General features: G+C 40.7%; 2 protein-coding genes across 2 annotated transcripts; one reads left to right on the top strand and one right to left on the bottom strand.

Annotated features, from left to right (window-relative positions):
* Window positions 1-2: 2 nt before the first annotated feature.
* LOC311031538 (uncharacterized protein) lies at window positions 3-3,554 on the top strand. Its single transcript, XM_084037871.1, has 5 exons — window positions 3-182; window positions 523-585; window positions 675-785; window positions 1,361-1,498; window positions 2,634-3,554. Exons 2-5 carry the CDS (start codon window positions 559-561, stop codon window positions 2,718-2,720), a joined length of 363 nt encoding a protein of 120 aa, XP_083893997.1. The 5' UTR covers window positions 3-182; window positions 523-558; the 3' UTR covers window positions 2,721-3,554.
* Window positions 3,555-5,670: 2,116 nt separating this feature from the next.
* Window positions 5,671-10,029, bottom strand: LOC311031507 (polyserase-2). The gene is made up of 10 exons (XM_084037825.1): window positions 9,913-10,029; window positions 8,836-8,856; window positions 8,576-8,741; window positions 8,229-8,497; window positions 7,877-8,022; window positions 7,523-7,793; window positions 7,194-7,365; window positions 6,862-7,115; window positions 6,678-6,775; window positions 5,671-6,522 (listed from the first exon to the last, which is right to left on the bottom strand). Exons 1-10 carry the CDS (start codon window positions 9,998-10,000, stop codon window positions 6,217-6,219), a joined length of 1,791 nt encoding a protein of 596 aa, XP_083893951.1. The 5' UTR covers window positions 10,001-10,029; the 3' UTR covers window positions 5,671-6,216.
* Window positions 10,030-14,196: the final 4,167 nt, after the last annotated feature.

Below are 14,196 nucleotides of genomic sequence, written 5' to 3'. Positions count from 1 at the left end.
GAGTCTGACTCCATGGCAACGCAGCTAGCTACACAGCTACTCACGTTGGTTTTGAGCAGAATCTGCTGTATTTCTACTGTTGCCGATAAAACAGGACCATGTGACCTGACTTAAAGTGTACCAGCGTTTATATTTATAGCATATATACATATATATATGAAAATACAGGACCCGTCACAACGGTAAGTAAATAAAGTCTGTTCTCTCGGAGTTAACGTTAGCTTAGCTACATATGTATGCTGCTTTTACCGAGTTCTTTAGGGTTAGGCGTTTATCTCGTACTATGTCGGTTTGGTTTCTAGCTTTGTCAACTAAAAGACGTGGATACTCAGCACTGAACATTTGGGAGTTTGTCGTTAGTTTCAAAAATATAAAAAACATCAATGTATTATCATCTTCCATGCAGCAGAAGACGCTACAGTATGCCTCGTTTACATCCAGGACTGTAAAGGTCCTCCTGTGAGGAACACACAGGTACGGGTGCTGGAAATCCTTGTTTATCTGTCATTCTTGTGCTGTCAGATTCCCCGGGGATGTGAGTCCTCATGACGGTTAAAGATGCCTCCTAAGGAAGAGACAATGCAAGTAAGAAGGGACACGTATATATATCTCCCCATATCTCCTCAGCTCTCTGGTCGATATACTCATGGATGTATGTTGGTGCTGGTCCTCAGGTGTTGCCTATCTGGGATCTCTCCATCCCTCTTCCAGCAGTGCTGATGATCACCCTGAGTCTGTACATGATCATCCTGGGGGTCGGGCTTTGGATCCGGTCCTGCCTCAAGGTTGGTGCTGCCGGCCAGGAGGGAGGCCTTCCTCCTTCCCTCAGCTCGTAGAGACATCTATAACTTGTTGTTAACTGGAAACTTGCACTAAATGCTCAAGAACAGATTTAAAGGAAATTAAGTAGAACAGTTTGTGTTTTTGGCTCCCTCTAGTGTTAGAAACCTAACATGCCATCTCTTCCTGGGACCCGTCTTATTAGATTTCTTGAATAAGTTGCTAATGTGTTGTGTTGGGGTCTCTATAGGCCATTAATAGATGATGTATCTGTTAGTTACAAGTGTTTTTTATGCATATCTGCATTCATTTGACACTTAATTAATCATGTATAAACATATCGAGTGTTGTAATGGAGCATTTGGTGTTTAGTTTGATCGAGCGCTACCAAAGGTGGAGCCTTGAATTAGATAATAAAGTATCTGGGAATGCCTCGATCGTTATGCTTGAACTGTATTTATAGTTTTGGTTTTTAACTGAAGGAAAACAGCGGTTCCTGGTTGTTGGGTATGTTCCACTGTCTCCCCCCCACACACAAAACAACGGTAGAGAAACTTGAGTGTCCCCGTGTCTCCCAAAGGACCGCTGTTCTTCAGGGTGCTGTGACTGCTGTCCCGACGTCTCCGTGTGGGAGCGCTGCTTTAGATTTGCAGAAGTCTGTGACTGCCGTCTGCCGACCGTCCGCTCCTGTCGGGCCGTTTCCTGCCCTTCTCCTTCTGTAAGTAGCCTCCAAACACTCAGACACACCATCTCCTCCTGGGTTCTATCTATCTATTTATTTTGAAGGGACAATGCACATCAATTGACACTTTTAGTTGACACTCGAAATGTAAATATGCCGGAAAAAAGCTTCTTTAGTAGTCAGGTCAACACATCATCACATGACATTAATAAGAAAATATCCAACCACACAGGTGTCCTCCTGTTGTCGCTCTGTAGAGTCCTGTCCAAGTCCTGTCCAAGTCCTGTTCAAGTCCTTTCCAAGTCCTTTCCAAGTCCTGTCAAAGTCCTGTCCAAGTCCTTTCCAAGTCCTGTCCAAGTCCTTTCCAAGTCCTGTCCAAGTCCTGTCCAAGTCCTGTCCAATTCCTGTCAAAGTCCTGTCCAAGTACTTTCCAAGTCCTGTCCAAGTCCTGTCCAAGTCCTTTCCAAGTCCTGTCCAAGTCCTTTCCAAGTCCTTTCCAAGTCCTGTCCAAGTCCTGTCCAAGTCCTGTCCAAGTCCTTTCCAAGTCCTTTCCAAGTCCTGTCCAAGTATTTTCCAAGTCCTGTCCAAGTCCTTTCCAAGTCCTGTCCAAGTACTTTCCAAGTCCTTTCCAAGTCCTTTCCAAGTCCTGTCAAAGTCCTGTCCAAGTCCTGTCCAAGTCCTTTCCAAGTCCTGTCCAAGTCCTGTCCAATTCCTGTCAAAGTCCTGTCCAAGTACTTTCCAAGTCCTGTCCAAGTCCTGTCCAAGTCCTGTCCAAGTCCTGTCCAAGTCCTTTCCAAGTCCTGTCCAAGTCCTTTCCAAGTCCTTTCCAAGTCCTGTCCAAGTATTTTCCAAGTCCTGTCCAAGTACTTTCCAAGTCCTGTCCAAGTCCTGTCCAAGTCCTGTCCAATTCCTGTCAAAGTCCTGTCCAAGTACTTTCCAAGTCCTGTCCAAGTCCTGTCCAAGTCCTGTCCAAGTCCTTTCCAAGTCCTGTCCAAGTCCTTTCCAAGTCCTTTCCAAGTCCTGTCCAAGTATTTTCCAAGTCCTGTCCAAGTACTTTCCAAGTCCTGTCCAAGTCCTGCCCAAGTCCTGCCCAAGTCCTCCCCTCTCCCCATAGTCCCTGTCTGTACTGCTGGTGAGTCTTGATCCTGATCCCTGATGTGGTTCTCCACAGTGTGCCAAGTGGGACTGTGCCTGCACCTGCCAGCCTCCGGAGTGTGAGTCCTGTAACTGCCTCTGCTTCGAGATCAGGATGAAGTAGCAGAGGAGGACGGAGGAGGACGGAGGAGGACGGAGGAGGACGGAGGAGGACGGAGGAGCAGCGACGTCTCCGTCTGGGACTCGTTTTAACATGTTGACTTTTTAAAAAGGGAGTTTACAGCAGCGAGAGCACAGAGTGAATGAAATAACCACACTGGAAATGTCTGGGAGGTTTTTTTCCGGCTGTACTTCATCACATTGATGCATACATGAATATTAAAGCTATGGTCTACGATTTATGGGGTCAGTTCAGTCTCATTAATAATGAATGCACAGAGAAGGATTCACAAATGTATTTTGTTATTTATATATAAATTACTCTCTTTTCACAAATACATTTCGTTTGAAATAAATGTAATATAAATCCATAAATATATGAATTAAACAAATATTTGCAATTTTCATCAAAAATGTATTTGTATGTTGTTACATTTATATACAAACTGTTAAACTTGAATTAACAAGACGCTTTTCATTTGTGAACTTGTTTGCGTTTGTTCGTGAACTGGTCTGTATTTGTTTGTGGATTTTTGAGACTCTCCTGACGTGGCTGGATTCACAAATGCATTTTTTTCAACAAGGAACTCTCTGTAGCCAATCAGATGCCTCCCTCGTTTTCAGCCAATCACATGACTGCATTCCCACGAGGGGTACCTCACCATGGCCAGAGCACAGCTTTTTCTCTGCGCATTTTGCGTTGCTTTTCGGTAAGAGAAATAAGAACAAAAAGTATTTTAAAAAGTGATTTTATTCTCTCTCTAGCCAACATTAGCTTGTTTGTAGCTAGCTAAATCCATTAGCTAGCTAACGTTAGCTAGCTCTTATAGTCAGCACTTTGAAACCAATGTAGTAAGCAATTTACCTATTAGTTATTACGGTTTGCTTGTAACTTATTATTGCATCCATTAACAACAGGTAAGCTTTAGCAAGCAAATGACTGCGATAGGGTTATGTTTTCTGATGTTAGTAGGATCATATTATGCTAGCTAAGTTAGCTTATGATCCGCATTATGGCTAACTAGTTAGCTAGCAAATGCACAAAATGCGCAGAGAAAAAGCTGTGCTCTGGCCATGGTGAGGTACCCCTCATGGGAATGCAGTCATGTGATTGGCTAAAAACGAGGGAGGCATCTGATTGGCTACAGAGAGTTCCTCATTAAACTAAATGTATTTGTGAGCAGAGAGTCATTTATATATAAATCACAAAATACATTTGTGAATCCTTCTCTGTGCATTCATTATTAATGAGACTGAACTGACCCCATAAGGATTTGGAATAAAAAAAATCCATTCAGTCTATCAGCCTGCATAGAAATTGACCAATGGGAGCCACTGCTCCGGAAGGCTTCCATTGGCTCGTACCCTCCATCCAATCCCCTCGTCTCCCTGCTCCCGCCTCGTCGAATCGTGGAACACTGAGGGGAGGGGTTTGGTTTGGGGGGCAGGATGCTTTTTTCAAATGTGTCTCAGAGGCTCAACTGATTTTCAGAATGTAGACGATAGCTTTAAGAGCGCTCTGCTCATTGGCTACTTGATGAGATATTAAAGGGATAGTTGTGATGTTTAGAAGTGTGGTTGTATACTTGGACAGGTACTTCGACAAATGTACATATTGTAAGTCGCTTTGGACAAAAGCATCTGCTAAATGCCCTAAACGTAAATGTAAAGCGTACTACCGACTTTATTATAACTGTCTACTAACTATAACTGTCTTGTTGTCGTTGATGATGAATGAATGAATTTATTTAATAAAAGGTTACTGTAGTTTTTTAATCAAATAAACTTTTTTACAACTTTTTATAAGGTGTGTTGAATAAAATAGAATGTAGAATATCATTAAAGTTGTATTAAATTCTGTTTTCAAACTGGATCCATCAGTTTGGTTTCCACTTGGCTCAGTCTTCATCTTCATGTGACTATCTTGAAAACATTTATAAAGAATGGTAGGTTTTACACAGCTTTGTGTCCCTCTCTGTCGCGGCTGGCTGCCTGGTGGGACTGGGTTGAATTGTAGATAAATAATTTTGTAGATAAAAGAAATAAATCCGTTTGCTGCAGCAGCTAATGGATTGTTATAATGGAAGTCAACAGGGACAAAAACATCCAGAGGAGACTGAATGTAACTATTTTGATTCGACAGTAATTATAGACTTAATATAGAATCAGAGGTTGAATTTCCAAAGTTTGTCCAAAAATACCAAATATCATGGCTAAAGCAATAATCACAGCCCAAACGATGGAAACAAATAAACCCCGAATGGCCCGAGGAGACTCAAAGGTTAAGTGTGTTCACGTCTACAGAACCAAAAATACTGTTTGTGTACATTTCCTGCTGCAGATAAGGACATGATAATATAATACTAACATGATGATCACATAATAACATGATGATAATATAATAATATGATGATGATATAATAATAATATGATGATGATAATATAATAACATGATGATAATATAATAATAATATGATGATAATATAATAACATGATGATAATATAATAATATGATGATAATATAATAATAATATGATGATAATATAATAATAATATGATGATGATAATATAATAACATGATGATAATATAATAATAATATGATGATAATATAATAACATGATGATAATATAATAACATGATGATAATATAATAATAATATGATGATAATATAATAATAATATGATGATGATAATATAATAACATGATGATAATATAATAATAATATGATGATAATATAATAACATGATGATAATATAATAACATGATGATAATATAGGATTATGATAATATACTAACATGGTGATCACATAATAACATAATATAATACTAACATGATGATAATATAATAACATGATGATCACATAATAATATGAGGTAGATGATCAACGCCACCGTGTTTCCTCCTCACACCCCCGTTATATGTTTAATTTGAAAAGAGACACTTGAAAGGCCGTAGTTTCATTCCATCTGCAATTTAATCAACAACATATATATTAAAAAAAACTCCTTTGAAAATGTCATTTTCATGGAAATTACAATGATTTTAGGGCCAGACGAGCTGGAGCCCTAAAACAATCTATTCCATAATGATTAGAGGTTTCCTCTATTCTGGAAATAAAAAAAAATCTAATCAAATAATTACAAAGATTTCACACATTCACCATATCGATAAAAATGTGATCAGTGCAGCTTCAAGAATCCTTCCTGTTAGCCCCCCCCCCCCCCCCCCCCACTTACACCTATTCTTCATCCTTCATCATCATCCTCACATTCCTGCACTAAACGGTGAAAACCTTCATCTTAAAACAGATCTATTCATGCTTACAGAACATTTCTCTGCAATATTTACAATATTTCCTTCTTTTTTCATTTGCAGTGCTCGCTGAGAAATGTGTTAAAAAAAAATCTCACGCTTTGATGCATAATGTCCCATAATGTGTTGTTTGTGGAATAATATAAATAATAATAATCTCAGAGGTCGTCTGGATGAATCTGGATCCTATAAGACCAGAAGGAGACACATGGAGGAGACCAGGAGATGGAAGGAGAAGAAGAAGAGGGAGTGAGCAGCAGCGCCCCCGCTGGTGGTGCTGGTGGTGGTGGTGGTGGTGGCGTTGGGGGCAGCCGTGGTGGAGGCCGAAGACAAGAAGCCCACCGTCTCACCCAGGAAGCTCTGAAAGCGGGTCAGGGAGTCAAAGACCATCACCGACGTCCGGATCGAACTAGTGGTGTTCTCGGCTGATAGGACTGCTGCCTGGAACCAGGATCCATCCAGATTACACATCAGAGGACCTCCAGTGTCCTCCTGAACACACACACACACACACACACACACAGGTCAAACAGGTTGCTGGACTGTAAAGACCAGCGCACAGAAGAGCAGGTCTTGGCCTGGATTTCCTTTTGCTACACCAGAAGAACCCCAGAAAACCGGGTTCTCACAAAGACCCGTGAACTCACCTGGTCCAGTGTGAAGACTTCGGTACAGATGCTGTCAGTGGACGACGCGTTCCCACAGTCCATCACCGTGGTCTGGGTCTCCTGCAGGACTTCTTCCACTGAAACACGAGACCACGAGAAGTGAAACAACCTGATGAGGAACTACGTGGGTCATGTTTGCATCACTGTGTGGCGTGAGACTCACCACCTCCTCGCCCGGCGCTCCAGCCGGCGGCCCAGCAGGTGGCGCCCACGGCGAAGGTCCGCCCGTCGTCCATGCAGATGGGCTGGATGTAGTCAGACAGGCGGGGAGGGGCAGACAGCTGCAGCACGGCCACGTTGGAGCCATTCAGGCTGCTCAGGGTGATGTTGGTCACGTTCAGGGTCACCTCAAAGGGGTTGGACCCATTCTGCCTCAGCCGGCCCAACACCACGGTCCAATCAGACGGCACCTGCGGGCTGCAGAGCACCACACGCTTAGAAAACATCCGATTGGTTGAAAACAACATGTGAGGTCAGTGTGGGCGTCGGCCTCACCTGGAGAAGCAGTTGGCGTTGCTCAGCACAGAGTCGGCGCTCACCAGCGTCCCGCCGCACACGTGACTCCCGTTCCTCTGAAGGCTCGCCATCCAGGGCCACACGCCCGCCGTCGCCACGGAGCCCCTCCCCACGGAGCGCGGGTTCAACGGGGCCCGGCCGCAGACCAGCGCTGGAGGACCAATCACAATTAGTCTCAGTTCTCATCGATCCTCTCTCAGATACATAAAGAGATCACATTTCTATGGTAAACCAGACCTCGATCGATCCTGACGTATTAAAGGTATAATGATGACAGGAAACATGAGTCGGCGTTCATGTGGACTCACGTTGGACTGTGGTGGTTGGGGGGAGGGTGGGTGGGGGGGGCGGCAGGCCGGCACAGGTGACGGCGCGGTCGGGGTCGACCCCGGTGGACGTGAAGGTGACGAAGCCCGGTCCGTTGCTGGTGACCCGCGAGCTGATCCAGGGCTGGTACTCGGACACCCGGGCGTAGACTCCGGGGAACTCGGGTGTGGCACAGCCTGCCCCGAAGCTCACCACCCCCACCATGATCCAGAGACCATTCTGCTTCCCGACCAGCGGTCCTCCTGAGTCCCCCTTTTTAAGGATGCGAGAGACGTTGAGCAGAGCGGAGGCTTTACCCGGGGAGGTCAAAGGTCACACACAGTAGAGACGCTCACCTGACAGGAGTCCCTCCCTCCGGTACGAGGCCCGGCACAGATCATGTTGGTGGTGATGCTGCCGACGCCGTAGTCGCAGTTACACTGTCTGTTCCCGATGACGGGGACCTCCACCTCCATCAGCTCCTGTGGGAACGGCAGGGGGACTACGGAGACACGGGTACACATGGGGGTCAAAGTGGTCCTGGTGCACTACGGAGACTCATCTGGTTGGGGCACGCTACTCCAAAAGTGTCTAATTTTTTTTAATAAATTTCACATTAAAGTTCATTGTATCATTTAGCTTCACCCTCTCATGTCGCCTCAGGTTTTAAAAACCCAACTTGCTAGGCTGCCGGTCTCTCTGACCCACCTCCAGACCCGATGTTGCCCCAGCCGGTGACCCAGGTGTCGGTGCCGTTGTGGGTGATGCTGCCGGTGGCCGCCAGGCAGACGGGCAGGATGAAGTTGGTGAAGGAGACGGCCGAGGAGAGCCTCAGCAGGGAGATGTCGTTGTCGTTGGTTGCCGGGTTGTAGTCGGGATGGTTGACGATCTGGGTCACCGTCCGGGACACCTCGTTGGCGTTGCTGCCCTGTTGCTGCTGGCGACCCAGAAACACCACGAGGTTGTTGGTGCTCGGGCTGGAGGGGAACACAACGGGGCGTTAACATCAGACAGGAAGCCGGAGACAAAGAGAACGTGATGTCATCTCATCTCACTTGTTGAAGAAGCAGTGAGCGGCGGACAGCACCCATTGGTTGTTGATGAGCGCTCCTCCACAGAAGTGCCTCCCGGATCTGTGCAGACTGACCTGCCAGGGCCAGCTGCCCGGGGGGGCCGGCTGCCCCCCCACTATCCTGGTGTTGAGTAGAGGCCGGCCGCACACTGGACACACGGACATGAAACGGTGAGCTTCACTTCCTCCTCAGGGAGGAAACCATAAACATGTGGAGAGGTTTGACTATGTGCAAAAACTTACCATTGAGTTGTGAGAGAGACTCTGAAAAAAACAAACAAACAAAACACAACCTGTTTATGTTTGCTGATGAAGATAAAAGTGAATATTTGTATATAACTCACTCACTCACTCACACATATTTGGTTTTTCAGTGAGTGTTTGCCGTGATGATGTCTGAGCGTTTTGCAGCGTGGAGGTGTGGCTCCTCCTCCACCTGAAACTCTACCGAATGTGTGCGTTCACCGCAATAATCCTCCTAAACAGGTTCACTCAGACCAGAAACTCAAACTCTCCTTCAACGGCTGAACCTCAAAGAATGTTTTCTTCGTCTGCGAGCCGACGAACTACAGACGTATACACCACGAGAACGCGTCGGCTTCTTTATTATAACACACCCTGATCCGCGGTTTGACCGATGCAACTGCTCGGAAACAACTCCAAACTAAGTTGGATCCACTTTAGGTGAAACTGTAAAACGGTATTTGATTCTAACTTGTCAAATCAACATTTTAAATCCCAGGTGTGATATCTTCCTCCATATTGTAATGAAATAAATGGTCACGTTACATCTTTAAAAACAGCAAATCAATGAGAGAAAAGAAATTGCAAAGCAAAAAAACACCTAATATTGAATTTCATTCATAAATCACACATGAACTTTAAAGCAGACCTCAAAGAAAAATGCATAAAGTTTTTTTTAAAATTCGTAATAAAGTCCTAAAAAACATGATCCTCTTTATTAACAGAGAATCCGATGTAGAGACGACAGAGACGAGCTGCTGTTTGTTTTAGTCAGACACGGTTCAACTACAATAAAACACGGTCAATGCAAAAGCATCTGGATCCGTTGGTTCCTGAAGCTCCAAATGCATCCATGCAGTTTTAAAGTTTGATTATTATTGTTATACTCTTTATCTGCAGCTTTTTATTTCTTTTTAAATGAGACGACTTTCTTTACTTTACTCTCCCAGATGTGAGTCATACATACATACATACATACATACATACATTAGTAGGATTGACTTCGACTCCACAGCTCACTGGTGTGTGTGTGTGTGTGTGTGTGTGTGTGTGTGTGTGTGTGAGGAAGGTCCTTACCGGGGGTCAGCAGAGTCAGCAGAGTCGCCACGACGATCACCTTGTAGAGAGTCATAACTATGTACATATCCTCCGTCTGCTCCGGCATAAATAACCTCCTCTCTTCCCTCCTCCTCCTCCTCCTCCTCTTCCTCCTCCTCCTCCTCCTCTTCCTCCTCCTCCTCCTCCTCCCTCCAACATATTTACCTGTGATGACGACACGCCCGACACCTGAGAAACACCTGCTCGTCTCACATCAATCATGTCACGGATCAAGTACTTCACACAAGTACTAATCTTAGTATCATGATCAGCTTCACGCCCAAAGGAAGTTTATTTATATAACAGCATTCAGACAGAAGGTACTTTGGTACCAAGTATTCTCAGCTTCATGTAGTTAAAGTAGTAGAAGAACACAATCATTATGGGTGTAAACTGGTGTATTTATACTACGTGATCATGGTCATTAGTATACTGGTGTATTTATACTACATGATCATGGTTATTAGTATACTGGTGTATTTATACTACATGGTCATGGTCATTAGTATACTGGTGTATTTATACTACATGGTCATGGTTATTAGTATACTGGTGTATTTATACTACATGGTCATTAGTATACTGATGTATTTGTACTACATGATCATGGTTATTAGTATACTGATGTATTTGTACTACATGATCATGGTTATTAGTATACTGGTGTATTTATACTACATGGTCATGGTCATTAGTATACTGGTGTATTTATACTACATGGTCATGGTTATTAGTATACTGGTGTATTTATACTACATGGTCATTAGTATACTGATGTATTTGTACTACATGATCATGGTTATTAGTATACTGGTGTATTTATACTACATGGTCATTAGTATACTGATGTATTTGTACTACATGATCATGGTTATTAGTATACTGGTGTATTTATACTACATGATCATGGTTATTAGTATACTGGTGTATTTATACTACATGGTCATGGTTATTAGTATACTGGTGTATTTATACTACATGATCATGGTTATTAGTATACTGGTGTATTTATACTACATGGTCATGGTTATTAGTATACTGGTGTATTTATACTACATGATCATGGTCATTAGTATACTGGTGTATTTATACTACATGATCATGGTTATTAGTATACTGATGTATTTGTACTACATGATCATGGTCATTAGTATACTGGTGTATTTATACTACATGGTCATGGTTATTAGTATACTGGTGTATTTATACTACATGATCATGGTTATTAGTATACTGGTGTATTTATACTACATGATCATGGTTATTAGTATACTGATGTATTTGTACTACATGATCATGGTTATTAGTATACTGGTGTATTTATACTACATGATCATGGTTATTAGTATACTGGTGTATTTATACTACGTGATCATGGTCATTAGTATACTGATGTATTTGTACTACATAATCATGGTCATTAGTATACTGGTGTATTTATACTACATGGTCATGGTTATTAGTATACTGGTGTATTTATACTACATGGTCATTAGTATACTGATGTATTTGTACTACATGATCATGGTTATTAGTATACTGGTGTATTTATACTACATGATCATGGTTATTAGTATACTGATGTATTTATACTACATGGTCATGGTTATTAGTATACTGGTGTGTTTATACTACATGGTCATTAGTATACTGATGTATTTATACTACATGATCATGGTTATTAGTATACTGATGTATTTATACTACATGGTCATGGTTATTAGTATACTGGTGTATTTATACTACATGATCATGGTCATTAGTATACTGGTGTATTTATACTACATGATCATGGTTATTAGTATACTGATGTATTTGTACTACATGATCATGGTCATTAGTATACTGGTGTATTTATACTACATGGTCATGGTTATTAGTATACTGGTGTATTTATACTACATGATCATGGTTATTAGTATACTGGTGTATTTATACTACATGATCATGGTTATTAGTATACTGATGTATTTGTACTACATGATCATGGTTATTAGTATACTGGTGTATTTATACTACATGATCATGGTTATTAGTATACTGGTGTATTTATACTACGTGATCATGGTCATTAGTATACTGATGTATTTGTACTACATAATCATGGTCATTAGTATACTGGTGTATTTATACTACATGGTCATGGTTATTAGTATACTGGTGTATTTATACTACATGGTCATTAGTATACTGATGTATTTGTACTACATGATCATGGTTATTAGTATACTGGTGTATTTATACTACATGATCATGGTTATTAGTATACTGATGTATTTATACTACATGGTCATGGTTATTAGTATACTGGTGTGTTTATACTACATGGTCATTAGTATACTGATGTATTTATACTACATGATCATGGTTATTAGTATACTGGTGTATTTGTACTACATGATCATGGTTATTAGTATACTGATGTATTTATACTACATGATCATGGTTATTAGTATACTGATGTATTTATACTACATGGTCATGGTCATTAGTATACTGGTGTATTTATACTACATGATCATGGTTATTAGTATACTGGTGTATTTGTACTACATGATCATGGTTATTAGTATACTGATGTATTTATACTACATGATCATGGTTATTAGTATACTGATGTATTTATACTACATGGTCATGGTCATTAGTATACTGGTGTATTTATACTACATGGTCATTAGTATACTGATGTATTTGTACTACATGATCATGGTTATTAGTATACTGATGTATTTATACTACATGATCATGGTTATTAGTATACTGGTGTGTTTATACTACATGATCATGGTTATTAGTATACTGGTGTATTTATACTACATGATCATGGTCATTAGTATACTGGTGTATTTATACTACATGGTCATTAGTATACTGGTGTATTTATACTACATGGTCATGGTCATTAGTATACTGGTGTATTTATACTACATGATCATGGTTATTAGTATACTGGTGTATTTATACTACATGATCATGGTTATTAGTATACTGGTGTATTTATACTACATGATCATGGTTATTAGTATACTGGTGTATTTATACTACATGATCATGGTTATTAGTATACTGGTGTGTTTATACTACATGATCATGGTTATTAGTATACTGGTGTATTTATACTACATGGTCATGGTCATTAGTATACTGATGTATTTATACTACATGATCATGGTTATTAGTATACTGGTGTGTTTATACTACATGATCATGGTTATTAGTATACTGATGTATTTATACTACATGGTCATGGTCATTAGTATACTGATGTATTTATACTACATGATCATGGTTATTAGTATACTGATGTATTTATACTACATGATCATGGTTATTAGTATACTGATGTATTTATACTACATGGTCATGGTCATTAGTATACTGATGTATTTATACTACATGATCATGGTTATTAGTATACTGGTGTATTTATACTACATGATCATGGTTATTAGTATACTGGTGTATTTATACTACATGATCATGGTTATTAGTATACTGGTGTATTTGTACTACATGATCATGGTTATTAGTATACTGGTGTATTTATACTACATGGTCATGGTCATTAGTATACTGATGTATTTATACTACATGATCATGGTTATTAGTATACTGGTGTATTTATACTACATGATCATGGTTATTAGTATACTGGTGTGTTTATACTACATGGTCATTAGTATACTGGTGTATTTGTACTACATGATCATGGTTATTAGTATACTGGTGTATTTATACTACATGGTCATTAGTATACTGGTGTATTTATACTACATGATCATGGTTATTAGTATACTGGTGTGTTTATACTACATGGTCATTAGTATACTGGTGTATTTGTACTACATGATCATGGTTATTAGTATACTGGTGTGTTTATACTACATGGTCATTGGTATACTGATGTATTTGTACTACATGGTCATGGTTATTAGTATACTGGTGTATTTATACTACATGGTCATGGTTATTAGTATACTGGTGTGTTTATACTACATGGTCATTAGTATACTGGTGTATTTATACTACATGATCATGGTTATTAGTATACTGGTGTATTTATACTACATGGTCATTAGTATAGTGGTGTATTTGTACTACATAAATAAACCAGCTGATGACCCAGAAGCAATAACTATGACATCATCGTGGCAGAATCTGGTGGTTTCTGGGACATTGCTCTGCCTGTTTCCATCCGTCGTTGACAGACCTTGTTGCCGTGACGGCATCACAACTATGTGAGCTGCAGCCAGGTAAAGT

Source organism: Eutrigla gurnardus (assembly GCF_963514095.1).
Source record: "Eutrigla gurnardus genome assembly, chromosome: 20".
NCBI classification, from domain to species: domain Eukaryota; kingdom Metazoa; phylum Chordata; class Actinopteri; order Perciformes; family Triglidae; genus Eutrigla; species Eutrigla gurnardus.
This window is presented reverse-complemented; position numbering and strand designations above follow the sequence as displayed.

Coding starts and splice junctions, on each gene's coding strand:
- LOC311031538 (XM_084037871.1), top strand. CDS start 559: ATGCCTCCTAAGGAAGAGACAATGCAA. Junction 586..674: donor CTAAGGAAGAGACAATGCAA/GTAAGAAGGGAC, acceptor GCTGGTCCTCAG/GTGTTGCCTATCTGGGATCT. Junction 786..1,360: donor GGATCCGGTCCTGCCTCAAG/GTTGGTGCTGCC, acceptor TGTCTCCCAAAG/GACCGCTGTTCTTCAGGGTG.
- LOC311031507 (XM_084037825.1), bottom strand. CDS start 10,000: ATGCCGGAGCAGACGGAGGATATGTACATAGTTATGACTCTCTACAAG. Junction 8,023..8,228: donor GGGCAACATCGGGTCTGGAG/GTGGGTCAGAGA, acceptor GTGTCTCCGTAG/TCCCCCTGCCGTTCCCACAG. Junction 6,523..6,677: donor AAGTCTTCACACTGGACCAG/GTGAGTTCACGG, acceptor GTGTGTGTTCAG/GAGGACACTGGAGGTCCTCT.